General features: G+C 38.0%; 4 protein-coding genes across 5 annotated transcripts; 3 read left to right on the plus strand and 1 right to left on the minus strand.

The window, feature by feature from the left end:
• Positions 1-480: 480 nt before the first annotated feature.
• Positions 481-9293, plus strand: LOC120259112 (uncharacterized protein slr1919). Its single transcript, XM_039266650.1, has 16 exons — positions 481-812; positions 930-1105; positions 1223-1388; positions 1489-1541; positions 2119-2262; positions 2809-2913; positions 3746-3871; positions 3977-4174; positions 4516-4622; positions 4898-5060; positions 5689-5754; positions 6518-6611; positions 6753-6865; positions 7882-7952; positions 8479-8621; positions 9118-9293. Exons 1-16 carry the CDS (start codon positions 545-547, stop codon positions 9150-9152), a joined length of 2028 nt encoding a protein of 675 aa, XP_039122584.1. The 5' UTR covers positions 481-544; the 3' UTR covers positions 9153-9293.
• Positions 9294-11010: 1717 nt separating this feature from the next.
• LOC120265469 (probable pyridoxal 5'-phosphate synthase subunit PDX2) lies at positions 11011-14688 on the plus strand. The gene is made up of 7 exons (XM_039273420.1): positions 11011-11210; positions 11358-11485; positions 12791-12878; positions 12970-13043; positions 13203-13394; positions 14142-14239; positions 14342-14688. The coding sequence occupies exons 1-7, from the start codon at positions 11156-11158 to the stop codon at positions 14460-14462; spliced, it is 756 nt and encodes a 251-aa protein (XP_039129354.1). The 5' UTR covers positions 11011-11155; the 3' UTR covers positions 14463-14688.
• A 592-nt stretch (positions 14689-15280) lies between these two features.
• On the plus strand, positions 15281-16905 carry LOC120258978. The gene is made up of 2 exons (XM_039266488.1): positions 15281-15846; positions 15966-16905. The coding sequence occupies exons 1-2, from the start codon at positions 15531-15533 to the stop codon at positions 16745-16747; spliced, it is 1098 nt and encodes a 365-aa protein (XP_039122422.1). The 5' UTR covers positions 15281-15530; the 3' UTR covers positions 16748-16905.
• A 955-nt stretch (positions 16906-17860) lies between these two features.
• On the minus strand, positions 17861-21147 carry LOC120265106. Of its 2 annotated transcripts, XM_039273021.1 has the most exons (5): positions 20581-21147; positions 20348-20426; positions 18405-18446; positions 18205-18309; positions 17861-18007 (listed from the first exon to the last, which is right to left on the minus strand). In XM_039273021.1, the coding sequence occupies exons 1-4, from the start codon at positions 20926-20928 to the stop codon at positions 18254-18256; spliced, it is 525 nt and encodes a 174-aa protein (XP_039128955.1). In that variant the 5' UTR covers positions 20929-21147; the 3' UTR covers positions 17861-18007; positions 18205-18253. The 2 variants fall into 2 exon arrangements, with proteins under 2 accessions (XP_039128955.1, XP_039128952.1); XM_039273018.1 differs by having other exon boundaries at positions 17861-18309.
• Positions 21148-21963: the final 816 nt, after the last annotated feature.

Consider the following 21963-nt stretch of genomic DNA (forward strand, 5'->3'; position numbering starts at 1 on the left):
CCGTTAAAAGATGGCTGCAAGCCAGTTTTGATGAGATGAAATCTGCATGTCGATTCCTATTGGTTGGTATCTGCTCAGCGGCTATATCATTGGGCCATCTGGACCTGAAGAATCTATAGCACTATCGACGTGGAAACCATCTCCTCATTGTGGATGTGAGGTTAAGATTTGGGGCTCTGCCCCTACTGGTTGCTGATTGGTGGAAAGGTGGGTCATCTTGCACAGTCAACAATAATCTATCTCAAATTCTCAATGCATGGTGCGAGTCTAATAAATCTTTGGGTTGATGCCATGATTCAATCCCAAGTCGCACGCCACGTAGTCAATCATGTGCGCGCGCGACTGCACAGCAACACATGGACATTACCACTCACTTGACTGGAAAAAGTAACATAACATGTCTCCAATTATGTTAAATGGCTTGAATGTAATGTAATGTAATTTAATTTTATTTACCAAGCAGTATTAATAAGAAGAAGAAAATTGCAACTGGAAAGCATCGCTTTGGATAGGCCGCGTTGGGCGCTGGAATTCATCGCCGGGTATGGCATCGTTGGCCGTGGCATCATGTCGGCCCCCGCTCTCTGCCACCAACAAGGAGGAGCGCTGGAGTCCCTTTGCAGACGTGCTCCGCCGTGATCGGAAATTCATTAGCGAGCGCCTTAAATCGGCCGCGGCGCCCTTTGCCCCACTTCGTGATCGACTCTCCAAGTCACTCGGGGACCTCTTCTGGTTGCGTAACCTCGAAGATCCCCTCACTCTCCGTACAATGCGTCCTCCATCCTCCTGGCCTAAGCTCTCATACACTCCCGGTTTTTCTCTCTCTTTCTTTTCCCTCTCCTTGTATCGTTGAGAGAGAAATTAAATCAGCCTATTTGTCTGGCATAATTTTGATTGCTTTATTTGCCTCCTGTCCTGTGTCCTGCCAGGATTATCCGGTATGGATTTGTTGATGGCTGACCTTGGAGCTCTGAGGGTGTATGCTGATTATTTGCATTATGTGTCTAAAATTTGGTCCATGCCTCTACCCGAGCAGTATGATCCCCATCAAGTCGCGGACTACTTCAGTTGCCGCCCTCATGTCATAACTTTCCGAATTCTCGAGGTATTTGAAATCCTTCCACTGTTCCACCCTCGAACAAGTTAATTGGCCCTCTATATCATATGCCATCAGGTTGTCTCCTTTTTAAGATTATATTTTTATAGTGTCATGCCTCTGTAGATCTTTTCTTCGGTTGTTCTTGCTGCCATAAAATTGTACTCCTTGCGAAGTTCCAAATTCTACAAGAACAGCATTGAAAAGAATGGAAGCCTTGATAACTCAAACCACTACATTGGACTGCTTTTAAAAGAAACAATTCTCAATCTCGGTCCAACTTTTATCAAAGGTCCAACTTTCTTCTCGTATATGTTACTAAATCTTTACAGTTCCACTCTTCAGTCATCATTCTGCAAGAATTGCTAGTGACTATACTTGTACATATGCAGTTGGGCAGTCTATTTCTACAAGACCTGACATTATTGGTCCTGAGATTTCCAAGGTCTGACTTGAACCTAGCATGATTATCGTTTGCATCTCTTTATTCATTCTGTGTATTATGTCAATCGTTCTACTATGTCATGCCTTCTACTTGAAAGTACACTATTAGTGTTGCTCATATGCATCATTATTACGGCAACGTCATTGATCCTGATGTAACGGTTTTCTTTTTATTTTCATTAGCATATCACATAAGTAGCTGAAATCTTTTTAATAAAATAAGAATATGTATTCTTTCTTATAGCTGAAATTTGAGTTTCGGCAGAGCCTGGATAGTAGTTTGCAAACAGTGAAGAGAAGGAAAATATTTATTAGACACATTCTACCAATAGCGTAGGAGTGAGGAACAAGACATATAAAAAGCTTTGTGCTTGTTTATTCTTCTGAATGTATGATAGTGCAAGATCCGGGACCAAAATATGTTTGATTCTTCTTTTCTTAGTAGGCAGTTGATTGAGTGAAGGTAATTTTTGTTAGCAGATATCTTGACATAACAGCAGGTGTGTCTATATAACTTAGGTTATGAACTAGGCTTTGGCTTTGGTTATAAATTTTTATTCCATCTACCTTTGTCATAGGCGCTATCTGAACTACATGATAAAGTGCCTCCTTTTCCAAGGGAAGTTGCAATGAAGATTATTGAAGAAGAAATGGGTTGCCCTATAGGTAATATATTTAGCTACATTTCTGAGGAGCCTGTGGCTGCTGCTTCATTTGGCCAGGTAATGGTAACTTTGCAAGTTTATTGCCCCTATCTGCTCGGTGTATGATGTGTGAAAGGAAAAATGTCTTGTTAGAGATTATTACTACAAATTATTTGTATGGAAATAAATATTTGTCATGTGTCCAGCAAAATTCTTGAAGAATTCTTTGCTTGACATTTCTTGAATGTTCACAAAATCTTATTTCGAGTGGAATGCTTTGTATTAGCATGTGGTAAGTTAGTTAGATGCCATTTACAAAAATCATCTTCAAACTGTATATGCACTAATAATAATTTGACCAGATACAGAAAGATATTCAATGATTGATAATCCTTTCAGCTTATTAATGATCAGAAGCATTGAAATTAAAGAAATGGGCACCCTTTTCATTGAAGGGAAATTTAGATGTTCTACCACTTCACCCATACCCATTTAACGCATCACATCACGATACATATTTTGCAAGTTGTCTGTTTTTATGAATTTAATCTCATTTTTCATAATCTTATTAAAATTGGATACTATATCAGCATCAGTCAGTGGCTTTTTATACTTGTTCCCTAGGTTTATCAAGGCCGTACAGTTGATGGCTCTATTGTAGCTGTGAAAGTCCAGCGTCCAGACTTGCTTCCTGTGGTTCTACGAGATGTCTATATTCTTCGTCTTGGGGTTTGTATTTTCATGTGTCTTTGTGTTGGCTTTCTAATGACAACCCTCCACTGATGGCGTCAATAACTTGCAACTATGAATGTAAATTTCTTTGTTATTGCAAACCGTCTGCTGATTTGACTAATTCTTGAAATTGCGCAATCAAAATTGAACCATCGCCTGGTATTTTAGTATTTACTCTCTAATAAGCACAGCTGTTTGATTCATTGTTTATTTATATTTTTCAATTTATCCCAGAAAGCTTAAGTTAATCAATTATTGAAGAGACTAAATTTTTTATGCTGATTTTTTTTCCCTTGTTTATGGATCCCCCTTTCAATTATGTTCCACACATATTGGATCATTGTGACTAGATATGAGCATTACCAATATCCTTTTGTGTTATCTACAGTTTTTCTTTACATCCTTCAGGGGTCTTTAACCCATAAGGTTCCCCATTTCAAATGACTAATGTTTTTCAATTTTTAATATGTAGTCTTCCTCACATTTCTCAGATAAGAGTCTTTTGACTTGTTAAATATTTTCTACTTGGTGACCACTACAGATGGTGCTTTCAAGTTTACCTGAAGATTACACTTGATTTTACTGTTGATCACTTTTGCAGTTATACCCTGGTAATTTATGCCAACAATTTGGCCAAATGAACTGTTTGTTGCAAAATACCTACTTTATGTGTTGCTCATACAAGTAAAAGCTTCACAGTTGAAATAGTTAAGTTTGCAGATTCAGGATTTTAAGAACCATCTGGTCAGAGGTTCCCTTGGAATGTTAAAATCTGGTTTACAGTTTTGTCCTATGCATTTGATATGAACGCCTTATTCCCCTCTTGCAGCTTGCTGTTTTAAGGAAAGTTGCAAAAAGGAAGAGTGACATTTGTCTCTATGCGGATGAGCTTGGCAAAGGTTTTGTTGGTGAACTGGATTATACATTAGAAGCTGCAAATGCCTCTAAATTCCTGGTGCTCTTGTGTCGATTTAGTGTTGTTTTATTTTTGTTGATACTATTTCTGATTCTTTTGTAACTATTTGTTTCTACTCATAATCCTTATTTCGATGTTCTACAGGAAGCGCATTCTCAATACTCTTTTATATCAGTGCCTAAAATTTTTGGAAATTTAACCAAGACGAGGGTCTTGACCATGGAGTGGATGATAGGTGAAAATCCAACTGAATTACTTTTGCTATCCAGTGGGTCTGCTCAAGGAAAAATTGTTCAGTCGAAGGGGCAGGCAACTGAGGCAAAAGCTCGCCTTCTTGATTTGGTATAAGTAATTAACATTTTTTCATAATATATAACTGCATTTCCATCTCATAAGTATTTAGGCTAAACAAGAGTCTGCCTACTATATGCCATTGGTGTTTTTTCTTGAGAATTTGTATTTTAATACCTGATTAAGATGATTTACTAACCATAAATAACCAGGTCACAAACTTAAAGAACATGTTAGTTAAAATAGTAGAATAAGCAAAGTCCATTTTTTTGTTAAACTTAAGACTAGTTTGCCTGATATGTTGTCTCTTTTGGCCTTTCTTAAAGATGAACTATGGTTTATTTTTGTCTGTAGAAATGACAAGGTGCTTTATGTTTCTCTATTTACTGAAGGTAAATAAAGGAGTGGAAGCGTCACTTGTTCAACTCCTTGAAACAGGTCTACTACATGCTGATCCCCATCCTGGGAACTTGCGATATACTTCTAATGGATGCATTGGGTTAGTCCAAGTTCATTCACCACTTATTCAATTGCCACTTTCTAAGTCTGGAGGGAGGTGTAATGGACTTTCGATCAGTCAGTTGAAAATTAAAATGCCCTCGTAGATATTCGATTGATAAACCTGCTGTCAGTTCCCTTTCAATCAGTTAGTCATCTGATGAATTATTTAGGAATAACATAGGTATAGTATTGTAATTAATAAATATTGCAAGTGTGTTTTGCTTTATCTTTACTTATAAAGACTATATTATTTATTTATGCTTGCCCTTTTAGGTTTCTTGATTTCGGTTTGCTTTGCCGGATGGAGAAGAAACATCAGCTTGCGATGCTTGCTTCCATAGTGCATATAGTAAATGGTGACTGGGGTGCACTTGTTTATGATTTGGTGGAAATGGATGTTGTACGGCCAGGAGTTAATTTCCGTAGAGTGACCATGGTATTATTTTGACAACCTGCAGTCTCTATTCTTGCACTTCAAAATTTATTTACACAACTTCACAGACGACACTGTTGGTGGTATGTTTCTGCTTCATGGTTGCCGTAAGGTGGATGAAGTGTTTAAATTCTTTTTACCTGAAAGAGAACAAACTTTACACTCTGAACGGGTACTTTTCAGATGTATAGGCATGGGCATATGCATAGTATGTTGGTATGGAGTAGAACGTCTTTTTTCTGTCAACCCATTTTTTAAACTGCCAGATGGGTATCACTAAAGGGTAGTAGCAGACAAGGGCATTCAATACATCATGGAATTTGATGTTATTAACACTCTCAGCATCCAACAGTGAGCATGCATTTCACATGACCAAAACATGTGTAGATCAAAAGTTTCTGCTCACCCGATTGTACTATAGCATCACCCTTTATACCCTTGTGACTAAGTTACTTTGTAGCAACCAACTGGTAATTTTGTGCACTAACTTTGGAAAAAGATGTTCTAACTTCAGGATGAGAAACTTACTCTGCATTGGGCCACTGAAAAACTAACTGGTGACTCCTTTATTTTCTTAATAAAATAAAGAGCTATATCAATATCGTGATTTCTTGTTCAAAAAATATTTCAGGATTTGGAAGAGGCGCTAGGTGAGGTAGCATTTAAAGATGGCATCCCTGACATCAAGTTCAGTAAGGTCTGTTTGGGAGCTCTTTCAACCAGCAAATATTCTCATCTTTAATACAGATTTGGTTGCCTTTAATATTGATTGGTCTAGTTTCGGTCTTCACTATTCTCTTTCCCCAGGCTGCATGTTTTTATATTCCATGACCTCTCTCTTTTGTTAAAGGAAGAATAATATTGTGTTAACCTTCTAAATGAAAGAAATAAGGTACAGTGGAACTATTACATCCAAAACATTTAATGGTCTACAGATCCCTCATGTATGAAGGAATAATGGTATAAAACAATTAATAACAGTTTGCATTTTCTTCTTACTGGCATAAACCATTTGTGGTCGAAATAGATTATTCTAGGTATTTTTTGAATGGGAAAGGAATATTGCAACATTTATACATGTGGGATGTAGCTCAATATATGGCCAGCTTACTTGAGTTGGGATGACAGCTTATAGTACATCCTACGAAACATGCTTACAACTTGAGTGAATTAAGTTCTGAGCACGCCACATATGGAGGAAGAATATGGTTAAGATGTTTAATTGGTAGCCTGAGTGTTGTGCTCCATGCGGTGCTATTTTTATGGCATAGCCTAATCCAATTGTTGGCTATAACCAATATTAAGTTATACACTAATTTTGTGTTATAATCTTTTCCTTATTTGCCTGTTACAGCCGAGTCATTGTAACTTATGACTTATGTCCTCATTTAATATGCATTCGATCTTTTTCCTTGGCTCTTTATGCTCAGGCCTAACTACTGAAATTTGGTGTTTTGTAGGTTCTTGGTAAAATATGGTCTGTAGCGCTGAAGTACCACTTCCGTATGCCACCATATTATACACTTGTCTTGCGCTCTTTGGCTTCCTTGGAAGGTTAGCTCTGTCTGAGTTGTTTCTATTGTTTGCTTTACGATTGATGTCAGGTTCTTTTCAATGAGAAACATGTTTTATGCTCTTTTGTTGGATTTGTACAAAGTCATATGTGTATGTCTGTTTGGTGGGGATCCTTGCCAGGGTTGGCGTTGGCAGCAGATCACAATTTTAAGACATTTCAAGCCGCATATCCCTATGTTATTCGGAAACTTCTTCATGATAACTCAGCCAATTCAAGGAGAATTTTATATTCGGTATTCATCTTTTTTACTTTAATGACAAAATTAAGTTGGATCTCTGCTTGTTTTTTCTTTGCATTATTGTCATCTTTTCCACCTTGTACCCATAAAAAAAAAATGAACCTGGTGATTTAGCTTGTTAAATCAATTGCTTGGCGATTAGAATTGTGAGACCAGATAGAGTTATGCTATCCGGTGCCATTGACCACTAACCTGGTTAGGGCAACCATTGATTTCAAGATGAATGATTGGAAGCTCATGTAATCAGAGACGACTAGGTATACAAATTTGTACAAATCAGTTTTAGACCAGTGGCACATGGTTTGATTCTTTGCCAAATTTGCGAGTCACTTTTAGACTAGTGGCACATTTACCAAGTGCACATTTTAAAGCCTTGAGCATAATGATTATGAAGAAAATATGTAAGAGAATGGGAAAGGAAGAACTTTGAATGATTTGCAGGTTCTCCATTGTGTCTATTATAATGAACTTCGTTGAACTATAAATTTCCAGTTCTTTCTGTATTGACATGTCATATTTAGGATCTATCAAACTTACATGTTTTCATCAAATCTTGAATTTCCAAATGGGCACTCGAGTATCATATCTGAGCTTTCCTCATCATGTTGTGATCTCAAATCTTATTTGGCATAGGTTAACATAATTAAGAAGTTTCCTTTACAACTGATTTGCGTTGTCATTATCCATTCTCTGTCATCAACAACAGTCTGATTATGTGTCCTTGGTCACCATCCTTACTCGTAATGAATTTTTCATTATTTTGTTTGGGGAGAACATCTATTTAAAATTTCAGTGGTTTGCCAAGGGTTTATCTGAATTCAACATGAATTAAGAATTTTCATTTCATATTTCCTGAATTTTATTCTAGATCACCCTTTAATTTATTTTAGAATAACTCTTTATTTTTGCTTCCTGCATTGCTTTTGTTTGCTCAATTTTCAGTCATTTTATTTTTTCAGAATACACTCACATCACTTTGCTAAGGCTATCTTTTTATGATTATTGATTAGGTTGTCTTCAATAAAAAAAGGGAATTTCAGTGGCAGAAGATTATGTTGTTCTTGAGAATAGGTTTGACAAGGTGATTCATTGAATACTTGTTTGGATTTTTTAATTTTATTTTTTGCTATAAACATTTTCCTATGAGAGATTTATACAAGGGACCTTCCTAAGTTCTGATGGTTGTAATACATACCATTTCCTGTACAACTGAATCATTGCCGGAGTTCTTGCGCTTGAAGTTTTTATTATTAAACATGATGCAATGAACTTAGATGAATTGTAATATACTTGCCTGAAATTTCTCTTGATTGGAACAAAGATTGTATCATTCTGGGATAATGGTTGACTGGAAGGCCATTAATGATCGACTATTCTCAGTTTGTTCATTTTATATATTTCTAGCCTCTAACAATCAAACTTGTGTTCACATCTCAAAGTGATCTCTAGATGGATGTGATTTGCAATTGCTAATGAGAAATACATGCATTCCTTCTAATGAAACTCCATACTGACTTGGATTGTTTAGCAATATGCTCTTTCTTTTTTGCATTGGTAATAATGTTGGCTGGAAAATTCTGAGCCTTATTCTCATGTGCTGGATACAGGGAAGGGAAGAGTGGGTTCAGCCACTTTCACGGAGAGAAGTCTCGTAGATATGAAAAGAGGTACTTTCGAAGTTGCAAACCTGATATTGAAGCTCTTGTCAACCAAGGATGGGGTTGTTCTCAGAAGACTTCTAATGTCTGCGGTATGTTCCATTTCTTTTGCTTGGTTGCAGATGCTTTCATATTTTATTCAGTTAAAGTTCCAAGTCCTATGTCTTTGAAAACTGTTGCATCCTAAAATTTAATGTTAGAACTTTCATTTGATGCATGCCTATCTGTAGATGTTGTTACTATGGAACATTTGTTTAATGGCCTACCCGGATTGTGACTTCTACATGGCCTAAAGTACACCATGTAGCATACCTTAAATGAACAAAGTCCGGCAACGATTCATGTCTGTTGACTCTCTGATAGCAGAATCCTCTAGAAATTTGTGCAAGTCATAATGCAGTTGCAGATGTTGCGGGAAGATGAAGATACTAGGAAAAAATGCTACTGTAGGTCATATTGTTAATACCCCTGGTAGAGAAAATTGGTATTAGGAATATGCAAATTGAAGATTCGTGATTAGAGCCTTCCATTGAAATATGCACATGCAATGGAAAAAGCTTGAATTTCATTGTCAGTTATATTGAACAGGATCCTGCTTCTTTAGTTCGGTCAATGGCTTCTAAAGATGCAGCCTACTTCCGTCAGCATGTGAGTTGGACTCTCGCTGATGTGATGTTCAAGTGGATGACTGAAATGAGAGCATCAACCAAAAGTCGGCACGGTGTCACTTCAGTGAAAATGCAACAGCAGCAGGGGATGGAAATTGAGACTGAGACTGAGACTGAGACTGAGACTGAGACCAAGACCTGCCCTCCTTCTGCTGCTTCTGGTCTTGCACTGTGGACCGCCCTGAGGGATCGCAGGATGAAAGTTATATTCTTGAAGGTGTTGAACGGAATAAGAAGCGATCCCATATTGATGCTAAGGTTTGGCTGGACTTCATTAACGATACTTCTTACCGCCTCAATGCTTGCCTTGCGGCAATCTCTGGCTTACTGGTCAGAGGAATGCCTAACATCTATATCATGTGTACTGCCTAAACAATTTGTTATCAGTGTACCATGAAATCTGTGCATTTGCAATATACGGCCGCGCAATCTTATACTTACATATTTATATATCCATATATTTGCAGTAGAATAATAGAGGGTTGCATCTTGCATCTTGCAATAAGTGACAAATAGCATATGACCCAGGCCATCGTTTGATTTGTTGTCCATCCAAATGAATGAAACTTATATAGATGCTTGTGGCCAGAGAGGTGTTTTAGATTGCACCATCAAGCATGTTAAAGGACTTATAGGTACTTTTCTCTGTATTTAATGCGTCACAATATTCACTAAAATTTAAAATTATATATATATAGAAACATTTTTAAATTTAAAATCTAGAAATGTTTTATCTATAAATCTTGGTTCTGAGCATTTTCCTATTTTATTAGTTTTTGTGCTTGCAAACGCCATCTCATTTCTAGACATTGTTTTTTTATCTTTGGATGGTGTGAGAGCTTTCATTAATTGGAATAAAAAATACTATGTTTTTTATACTATGCCATAATTTATCTTAATTGATACTTTGTTTTTTTAATTATTTCTATTAAATAATAAATTATATAATAAAAAATATTATCATAAATAAATTAAATTTAGCTTTAATTGATTTATGATAATATTTTTTATTACATAATTTATTATTTAATAAAAAAATAATATTAAAAAACATTTATTATGATTTAGCTTAGTGCCTAACTTTCTTTAAGACGGCATTATCTCTATTATATAAATATAAAGTTTTCATACTTTTAAGAAATTTACAAATTTGAGATTCTTCCCAGTCCCCATGCAAATAAATTCGAATCAAATTACTATTATCTATAATAATAAATACTGGAAATGAACAAAAAAATCCCTCCAAAGTTCAGGTATTCACAAAAAAATCCCATGACTTTGAGTATTTCCAAAAGATCCTTCATTATTCTGACATGTTATTTTTCAGACCTTTCTGACATAAAGGTGATTGACGGTGACATAAAGGTAACATATATTAACTGGGCTGACTCTCAGTTTTTAAGCGAAAATACCAAATTTTAAGCGGAAACCCATAATTTTAAGCAGGAAAGTCAAATTTTAAACGCAAATGTGTTATATGTTAAGTGAAAACTTATGTAGTTAGTGAAAAACACCAAATTTTAGCTGAAACTAATAATTTTAAGTGGGAAGATACGTATTTGTAAAATAGAATAAACTAATGAGTAGAAGTTCGCATTAATTGAAAAAAAGTACACTCGTCGAATTGAAAAAAATAAGTTCGTAAAAAAGAGGACTGTCGATAGAATCAAATGTCAGAGGGTCTATCTGGGATGTTTTGAAACTTTCAGGAACTAAAAAATAAATTTCCCAATATATTAATAAATAAATAAAAATCGATGAAATATATAAGAAAATAAATAAATATGAATATCAATAAAACACGTCTCTGCGGAGTTTCGTAGAGGCAGGAGCGAGGGGGCTTGTGGAGAAGACAAGAAGAGCGGCGGCGCTTGATCTTTCACTGCTTCTCTGTTATCCTCTCTCTCTCTCTCTCTCTCTCTCTTGTAGTTGTTGTCCTCCGCATTTGCTTCTCCGCCATGACGACAGTGGGCGTCCTTGCCCTGCAGGGCTCTTTCAATGAGCACATGGCCGGTCTGTTCTCTTCTCTTCCCCTCTTCTTTCTGGCTTGCTTGTTTTCCTTTTCTTCTGATGATTTGTTTGGGTTTTTCTCCTACCTATTTATTGGTATGTGTGTGCAAAGAAGTGATTATAATGAGAAAAGGTCCGGTTTTTTGGCAGCCTTGCGGAAGATTGGGGTGAAGGGCGTGGAGGTAAGGAAGCCTGAGCAGCTGGAGAGTGTAGATTCCCTCATCATACCCGGTGGGGAGAGCACTACCATGGCCAAGCTCGCTCATTACCACAACCTTGTATGTATTTATGCCATATTGAATTACTGCTTCTCCTTGTCATCCTATGTTATTGATATGTCTGTTTTTGTGTGGGCATTACCATAATTTTTTTCACTAAAATTGTCTTGTATTCTTCTATTGAGTTGTTCATTGTTGTATAAGTTTTGCTCCTTGGTGTAAGGCACCCTTCTTTGGGAGTAATAGTTAACCTGCATCGCAACTGTGCTATTTTCCTCAAAAACTTCAGTTATGAGGGAGACCTCATATGCACACATTGAAACTAGTCATGCTAATTACTCAAAAGCTAATGACATTAATTGTTCGAACTAAAAAGGAAAGACCTGCATAAGCAGAGCCATTGACAGGATGCTGCCATTATAATTCAGCTGGGTAATTTAGAACAATTTTCAAGATGACTGAGGATCTTATGTAATAAAGAGGCACGATGTGCAAGATCTCCATCAAGCTAATGCCCTTTTTTATTTCATTATAGATGCATTGCTGATTTTAATAATTCTTCTGTATAATTGAAGGCCACGTACTTTTAAAGGTAATGTTGGACAAATGAGCCTCTACACAGTCGGCTGCATGAGTCTCATTGCTAAAACATTCCCTGAGATGATGTTATGGTTTTGTTGGGGTCAGCAAGTTGCTGCCCTAGTACAAGGCTTATTGAACTAGAGTTGTAGAGTTCTTAACCCATGAGCTTTGGCAAGAGTTCAAATTGTAACCCAATGAGGAGAGGTTGATATCTAGCTGTCCATGACATGGATTTTGCAGATGAACATAGAGATCGAGTGATGGCTAGCAGAAGGCCTCTGAGTAGAGGGATCAAACTCATAACATCCATGACATTGTGGACATCATTAGAATGACCTGTTTTGTAAGATGGTGCCAACCATAAATTTTGGGCTGGTATTGGAACAACAATGGAGAATATGAGGAGTCTGTGTTGTCCCATTTCTAGTGGCATGGGCTAATTAGACTCCTGATTTTGCAGCTAGGAAACCGTTTGGAATTAGAGAAGAAATCCCAGCCAGAATTGGAAGTAGGAGATCAACACTCTTAGTATTAAGAGAAGGCACATGCTTAATAACCATTCTATTTTCAATTTTAAGATCACTGCCCTTTCATCAATAAGAGACTTGTACATGCATACATGTCTCTTTTTATCATTTGATCATGCACATTATTCAGTGCTCAACAAAGTATCTTATTACTTGCATCAATGAGTAAACACCTTGATTTTTCAAGGATACATCTTTTACTTGCATGCGTTTGATTTGATTAACATTATTATATATAATTACCTTCGAATTGCAGTTTCCAGCATTGAGAGAGTTTGTAAATTCTGGGAAGCCTGTGTGGGGTACTTGTGCTGGTCTTATATTCCTTGCCAACAAAGCTGTTGGTGAGTTTCTGGATATGCAGTACTGAGTTTTGAATCAAATGCCTTGTGAAGAGGTTGGTTTTAATTAACACACTGAATTGTGACTTCGCAGGGCTGAAGACAGGTGGGCAAGAGCTTGTTGGGGGTTTGAACTGCACTGTTCATAGAAATTTTTTTGGTAGCCAGGTAACAATTCGTTGAGCATTTTTTTTAGCACATCCATCTTTTCCATTAAGTAAAAGGCCCTAGTTTTTTAAACATCAAGATATTTTTGGTTATGGAAATAAATGGATTCATGTTCTAGTTGTTCCTTCAATCCCATAAAATTTTGTTTTTTTTTTTCAGCTTCAGAGCTTTGAAACTGAACTTTCAGTGCCTAAGCTTGCAGAACAAGAAGGTGGTCCTGATGCTTGTCGGGGTGTCTTCATCCGTGCACCCGCCATTCTTGAAGTAGGACCTGATGTTGAAATCCTTGCTGATTACCCTGTCACCTCTGATAAGTTGGGTAGTATGGCACCTAGGGACGAAGACAAGGAGGTTGGCTCTATGCAATGATTTAAATGTTTGGTATTGAACATGTGAATTTAAAAGAATTAGAATCAAAATCATGCTACATTTTTTGCTTTACCCATTCAATTCCTGATATTCATCCAGAGGGTTATATTTGCTTGACTTTCCATAGGATAGATATTTTTTACATTTTCTATACCTTGGACTTTCTCAGGGGGCCAGAGAATATGAACTAACCTAGCAAATTAATGCCGTGGGCATGAATGAAATTCTAGACTTGAATCTACTACTTGTGACAACATCTAGCACCAATTTAGGTTTATCAAATTCTAGGACGTCATGCTAGTGCTATTTTATTGAGTATATTCTTGAAAATTCACACATACAGAAGCAGAAGCATTTGATAGATATACAAGGCATAAAAGAAGAAGAAGACAAAGATATACAAGGCATAGAAAATCTAGGTTGATTCTCTGTTCAATAAAAGGCTCACTTTAAATCCCTACTACTTATTCGGTCGGGGATTTCATGTGCACCTTTTAAGACCATACAATAGCCTACCTCTGAATTTGTCATCTCCTTTTACTTTGTATGAGAATGTGTTGTAGAAATCTAACTAGGGTTGATATCCCTACGACTTTGACACATTTGGTCGCCGTTTCATTTATTTGTACTTTGAATGTGTGCATGATTTCTGAGTTTGCTCTGAATGGTACTTATGTAACTGAAGTTGATGACAAGAATTGGATAACTTGTCTGTAATTGTGGTGGCAGAATGAGATGGGTCCCTTGGATAGAGTTATTGTTGCAGTTAGGCAGGGGAACTTACTTGGGACAGCTTTTCACCCTGAGTTGACTGCAGACACTAGATGGTATAACTTGGCTTAACTCGGTTGACTTCTAAATGAGGTTTTTTTTTTTTTCCTTCTAAAATCTGGTTGCTGTTTTAAGTAATGAAGGCATCATTCATGCAGGCATAGTCTCTTTTTAAGAATGGGGGAGGTGAAGGGTGAAAGGAGTTTGCAGTGCGCATCTGCATCCAATTCAGATGACCCTGAAGGGAAAGGAACTCCTGATCTTCCAATATTTGAATGACTAGCAATAAAAGTAGGATTGTTATTAAGCAAAATTAATCATTCATTTATAGCTGGATATTAAAGATGCCATGCGTTGTTCTGTATGGCCTCATGTCATGGCTCAGCATATTTTTGTATGAGGTGGTGTACTAGCTTTAGAAATGGGCCTACTCTTCTGAATTACCATCTAAAAGAATAAATTTATTGTGTAAACCTTGGTTCGCATTTTACATGATATAATGATCTTTCATTTATTTTGGGGGTCTACTTGAGTCTTGAGTGAAGACTGGCCGGGTTCCAGACGTTGCGCTTATGAGCAGCTAGGTGCTTAATTGAGGCTTGGTCAGCTCACAGTTGGCGAGAGCAGCTAGTGTGTTTTTGGATGGTATGCATTTGGAATTTGGGGGCAAGAAGGTCAATGCGGGCAGGAAGTATGCTAATAAGTAATAATGGTCGTTAACGTAGATTACTCGTCCCAAGGCATCCTATCATAAGTGGTCCTACTCCTTGGCCACAAGTCGTATTAAAAACACAAAACAAACAAACAAGGACAAATTTTACTTGTTGGGGATGAGGAGTAATGAAGCGTCTTAATTTCAGATAGATAACGAGGAGGTCAAAACGTAATGTATGCAGTATGCCAAACTTTTGTAGATTAGAAATAACGTGCAGATCCGTGGCCTGAGGAACCGGCCTTCCTCCAGTCCAAGACCACGTGATGAACGCATACGCGCCATTTACTTAAGCATGATAAAGCATTGTTTCACCGCTAATAAATCCACACTGCTGACAAGCTGAGCAAATATAATTAAGTGCATTGGGATTTGTGGAGCTGAGCTGTATGCGTGCAGTGACAGTGATAGTGCTTGCTTCAAGGGAGGGATGAGAGAGCAGAGAAGACTCTTCCACTCCATTAATTCCACCATCATTCCTTTGCATAAATAAATAAACAGCAAGAGCAGCAGGCAGGCCGCAGGCAGGCAGGCATTGTGAACGATTTCGCCATAACAAAAAGCATTGGTGCCGTGCAAGCGCAAGTGACTAAGGTAGGTAACAGGCGGTTGGGTTGTAGACTGGTGGTGACGAGATGGCGGGTGGTGGTGCTATGGTGTTGGTGTTGGTGCTGGTGTTGGTAACGGCAGGAGGTGCATGGGCGGCACCTGAGAAACAAGCCAAGAAAAAAGGTGGTAAGGGGGCACTGGACCCGGCGTCGACCCACTACGTGGTTCTAGACCCCAACGAGAAGACGGGGCAAGAAAGGTTCTTCTGCCTGGCCAGGGGGAAGTGCCGTTGGGACATCATTGAGTGCCCTCCAGAGTGCCCACAGCGCAAGCCCAAGAAGGCCAGGCTTAACAAGGGCTGCTTCGCCGACTGCAGCAGCCGCTGTGAGACCACCTGCAAATGTACGTTACTGTTCTCATATTAATTGTCTTTTTTCTTTTCTTTCTAATATTTATTATAATTAATTAAATTGATGATAATAATAATAACTAATATCGACGTGCATTGTCTTGGGGGTCAGATAGGAAGCCCAACTGCAACGGTTATGGGTCGGTGTGCTACGACCCCAGGTTCGTAGGGGGAGATGGGGTAATGTTCTACTTCCATGGTGTGAAAGGGGCTGACTTCGCCCTAGTATCCGACGAGCGCCTCCAGATCAACGCCCACCTCATCGGCACAAGACCCGAGGGCAGGGCCCGGGACTTCACCTGGGTGCAGGCCCTCGCCATCATGTTCGAGTCTCACACCCTCGTCATTGCTGCCAAGAGGGTGGCAGTCTGGGACGACCACGTCGATGCCCTTGCTCTCCGCTGGGACGGCAGGGAGGTCCTGGTCCCCACCGACGGCGACGCCGAATGGAGGTCCGTGGATGAAGCAACAGCAGAAGACATAATTAGCAGCAACAAGGAGAGAGAGGTGGTGGTGGAGCGGACGGATGATGCCAACGCCGTCAGGATCATGGTGTCCGGTCTTGTGGAGATGGATGTGAAGGTGACACCCATTGGGGATGAGGAGAACCGAAGTCATGGGTACAGGCTGCCGGCTGGGGATGCCTTCGCTCACCTAGAGACCCAGTTTAGGTTCACTAAACTGACGGAGGAGGTCGAGGGAATACTGGGCCAGACCTATAGGCCCGACTACGTCAGCCCGGTCAAGAAGGGCGTAGCCATGCCCATGATGGGTGGCGAGGACCGCTTCCGTCTTCCCTCTTTGCTCTCCACCCGCTGCCCCGCCTGCTGCTTCCGTTACGTTGGACACCGAATCCTGGATGAGTCCGCAACCGTGGACGTGGCCCAGTACTAGATACTAGATAGTAGATACCCCCTGCTATTTACTATTGTTCCTCAATTAATCGCATCACTGTCTCCGCTCAAAAGCAACCAACCCAAAGACACTACTATTAAGTATTAACATCACAAGCTGAGCTGAAAGTACTACATCATTTGGTTCATCCGTATTCCCCAAAACATCCTTATTTTTATTTTTATTTATTTTTAAATTTTTAAATTCAAAATAAAAGCAAAATGACCAATTTATCCTTTCTTACTCAACCCCATGAGGGACGCGAGCTCTCAACTAGCGGCCGGCAATGGCTGAACCCTCTTCCCAGACCTCCTGGCACGGGTTCTCCACGCTCACCCGGCGCATGCAAGAGCTAACCCTCACCCGCAGAGATGGGGCTCTTAGTCCTCCCCAGACTCGGGTGAGCCCCATGAGTCTTGTGTCAGGATATTTTAGGTATTTTATTAGATACTTAATACAGTAAGAATTGGTTAAGAATCTTTTTTTTAAAAAATCAATCTCGAAAAATTTGAGAGGCTGAAAGATCCATATGAGAATAGGCAAGGACCTTATAGCAATTTTGCCTATTAATAATCCTCATACTAAGTATCTCTCCATCCTATTCTCTCTCCATCCGGTTTCTAATTTCCTGTATAACTCAGCAAGCAAAACACCAGGCTTTCCACACTTTGCGCTCTGAGATGGCTTCAATAAGATGTGCGCTGCAACACTTGGATCCCTAAAAATGATACGCTATGCCCAGCTCCACATTCCTTCTTGGACAGGGAAATCCTTATCTGCACACCAGATGCAAGGCACCAAAATATATCCGCACCACTCATAATATATGCGGCTCATATTCATGGTTTGCGATCCATTACACCCAATTGGCAGCGCCTTGACAACTGATTAAAACAAATCAGAGTCCTCCATAAAACAATATTTTGGTATATAAATTTCGTCAAAACTTTCATCCTTCCAGATGATGCAGAATTGACCCATTGGGAACCTGTGCCAGCCTGGTTGATTCCCAGCCATAACAACTCTGGATGATGAATTTGCATTCAATGTGTTTCTTGCCAAAGAAAATATAAAAGAAAGAGATATAGTTCAAACAGATAACAGAGAAGCCCATTCAAGCCCCACATCCAGATAGTTCTATTTGGATATTCCAAGATTCATTGAGTTTGTTTGATGGCCATAAGCGTCAGCCACAGATTAATCATTTCCTGATATTGGTATTGCTCTACTTCATGATGATCACAATCCCAATTAGGTACTCTGCACAAAATAAGCAGATGCACCTTTGATTTTTATGGGATCAGTTCAAATATACTCAAATTAATGCTGGTAGTAAATCATGCTGCAAATAATGTGGAGAAATACGTTGAAATATGAATAGATTCTTCCGGATGGAGTAGGGACTTTTACATGTGAGATATCAAGAAGAAACATGCTAGTAACTCCTGGTATATTACCATATCTTTTAGTATGTGAATCTTTTGAAGTCTGAGAATTCACGAGCTCTCATTCTGCTTTTGCCTTCAACGCATCTTCACCTCTCAATTTCTCAGGGATAAAATCTGAGCAAATGAGAAAAGCAGTGCTTCAGTTATAACATATATATCACATAACAGTGGATCCTCCTTAACAACTTGTATCTTCAACTAAAAATTACCTGAAAGGAACTCATACTTTTTCTCCTTGTATACAGTTGACGCTGAAACAAGAAATACAGAAATCATCAATTTTTGTTGGTTATCCAAAATCCCTAGATAGAATTGAAATTTTATAAATCAGAAAGAAGGAACTGAGTTGAGGCTTGTGATATGCACGTCCATTTTGAGTGCTATGGTAACAACAAGCAAAAGCAGGCCTATTCAATACCCCAGAGAGAGCTTCCCAAAATCTTTACTACAGATATATCCCTGAGCTAAAGAAGATTGCAGACAGATATATCCCTGAGCTAAAGAAGATTGCAGAGAGAGAGAGAGAGAGAGAGAGAGAGAGAGAGTATTCTTTTAGTTGATTTCAAATATTGTAGAGGGCTAAAATATTCTCTAAGACCATTAGTTCCAAATTGATTCCAAAAATGGCCTATTAATTTAAAAAATTGGCATTATTTTCCTAATGTTGTTTCTTTTTCACTTGGCTTCTCTTCCTTCTCCTTTTGATAGAAAGCCTTCTTTTTAATTTTTACCCATTCTTTATAGATTGAAGCCCCAGAACTCATTACCTTCTCCATGCACTTCTCCCCCTCCTTCTCCCATAATAAAAGGCTCTTCTGATTTTAAATTTGGTATAGGGGTAAATATGGACATGTCATGACTTCAGCAAGGCATATGCCAGAAAAAAACCCCCTAATAATCAATGCATGAAAAATTGAAATTATAAATATACATAACAGATGAATTGCTGGCAGGAAACAGCCGTGTCTCTCATCCTTTCTCTACATCCCAAGTGTTAGTAGTTCTAGGTTCTTCTTAAGAGTTATCCATATTATATTACTCATAACTTGTTATCATCACCTTCAGTCATAGGCAAATTAAGTTGACATCTGGTTAGTGAAACTGCTTCAGAGAACGTTGCCTATTTGTCTCTCGAGCAAACCATTGTATATCTCTGATCATATCAGAAAGCTGTACATGATTAACAAGAAAGCAAGGAAACAATGGTAGAGAGATAAATAATGTTGCTATACATGCAGATGAATATGGATGTTGCTATCAGGAACTATCTTCTTCTATGATGCGGATTTTCTTTCTTCCTTCTTTGCTTATTTTTTGCAGTTTCTAAGTTGCTCATTAAAGGGTGCAACCCAAGGTCATAAAGTGAATTTGCAGCTGGAAGATCTCCAAAGCAGTTACACAACTAATCTAATGCTTTGAACTGCTTTGAGTTTCCCTAATATAAATTCTTTCAACTACATTTTTTGGCTTAAAATAGTTGAGGCAGCATTGACATTCATGTCACAAGGTGTCACAACATATCAGGAGTTAGTGAAACCAAGGTAACTAAAATCGTATTTCACTGTTTCGTTTTCATCATCACAAAGCCTCCAAGATGTTATTATGTCAATCCTATTTATTCAATGTTTGTCTAATGATCAGATAGCTGTAAGACAAACAGTTTCCACATTTTGAAACAAATTAGTTCCACTCATACTCATGCTGAATAAGCATGTAGAACACAGGAGGAAGCAAAACAAAGGTAAAAACTATTGGAAGTGGCAGATTACTCTGATCATGTGGTTAATGCCAATTATAGCACATGCTTAGCAACATACACATAAGTAAATAAATCGATAAAGAAGAGGGCCAACTTATGATCCCCCATCTAATGTGCAAAATTTAACCCACAGAATAAATAAAATATATACTAGAAGTTATGTAGAAGAACATGAAGACTTTTGTTATAACAAAGAAATAGCAAGTAAAGAAACAAGAAAGCTTCTAGAGATTAAAGGGATATCATTTCAGAGCACATTCACAGACAAATGGACAGGCCAAGGTTTCAGCAGATTGAACCAATTATCTACTAATCACATTTATGTGTTGGAGAAAATGAGGGTGAAGTGTTGAAATTAGTTCTCAGCATGTCCCCCTAACAAGAAAAACTTACAGAGATTTTTGTAGGCAACCGACTTTTTATGCTTGGCATTAGCATAAACATCCTCTGTGAATTTTTCAAGAAACATCTCCTGCAATAAATGAAGACGAGATTTTATTATTATGATTGGAAAATTCAATTCAAATAAAATGATATACGATATGAGCATGTGGTGCAGGATTTCAAATGCTATTGAGAGGGCATGAGGAGGGACATCAAAACCCTAGCTAAGAGAGAAAGCTTACAGCAGCCTTGTTGATGAGGAATACGGCATCCTGAGTGGTGCGCGTGTCGATGGCGGAGCCCTGGCAGCCCTCGCTCCGGACGAGGCGCCATACCCGGCTCATTGGAAACGAGCATGTAGCGACGGCTCCCCAGGAGGTTGAGGAGGTTGAGGAAGAGGAGGAAGAGAAAGAGGCGCCCTTCCTCTTCTTCTCCTTCTCCTTGTTGTTCGCTTTGGGTCTCTTTTGGCTCTTCTTCTTCTCCTCCGTGTTCATGGTGGCTCTCTTCTCTTTACCTCGAGCCGAGCTCACATCATCCGACTCAGACATATGCTTCTTCTTTGTTATCGTCTTCTTGATGCTACTCTTCATGATGCTCCTGTTCGCTTCTCTTCCGCAACAAGCACCAGGAACCAGACCCTAAAATGAACAGCAAATACTCGTCTCCTCTCCTCTCCTGGAATTTTACTTTCCCTTGGTGTGTACCCCACCACTGATTAATAAGGGGCCATTCCCCTCGATCTCGATGGGATGCAAATACAAATAGCTAAACGGAAGGAACAAAAGTCGGATGGAGGAGAAATGAGCATGATCAGAAGGGTAATAATAGAGAAAAGGCAGCAAAATAATTGTTATATTTTTTAATTCTTAACAAAAGGAAATGAAAATATAGAATAGATATTATTTTGTCTTTTTCTTTTTATGATAAAAATGAAAAATGTCATAAAAATTAAAAATGAACATTATATATCTTATAAAATAGTGAAAATAATTTTTCACTTAAAATAATAATTTAAAAGTCAAAATTCGTTATGTGTTATATACATATATATATATATATATACACTTAAAATAATAATTTAAAAGTCAAAATTCGTTATGTGTTATATACATATATATATATATATATATATATATATATATATATATATTAAAAACATACTATAAAGTCCTTAGAAAATAACACCAATCGTGACTAATTGCATACCCAATTTCAAAATAAAAAAGCTTTTTTGTGAAAGATTCTTCTTGTTTTTTTACAAATCATTTTTATTTGCTTCTAAAATCCTCCCGACAAAATATCAATTAAAAATTTTTGAAAGAAAACTATCATTTGACTTCTTATGATTATTCATCCATGAAAACGGTTGATATATATTTCTTTAACAATTTATAAGTTCATTTTTAATCATAAAAATATATAAATAAATGAAAATTTCCCCTAAGGGTATGCAAGCAAAAACAATCAGGATTTACCCACTTTTCTAGGATATGTAAACAAATATATATATATATATATATATATAATTTTTATAACTACAAAAAAAAAACTAAAATTAATATAGCCCCACGGGCCTCATTCACAGGCCCCTTGGCATAACAGGGCCTGTTATGTTGTGCCAACAG

Source organism: Dioscorea cayenensis, chromosome 1 (assembly GCF_009730915.1).
Source record: "Dioscorea cayenensis subsp. rotundata cultivar TDr96_F1 chromosome 1, TDr96_F1_v2_PseudoChromosome.rev07_lg8_w22 25.fasta, whole genome shotgun sequence".
Lineage (NCBI taxonomy): Eukaryota > Viridiplantae > Streptophyta > Magnoliopsida > Dioscoreales > Dioscoreaceae > Dioscorea > Dioscorea cayenensis.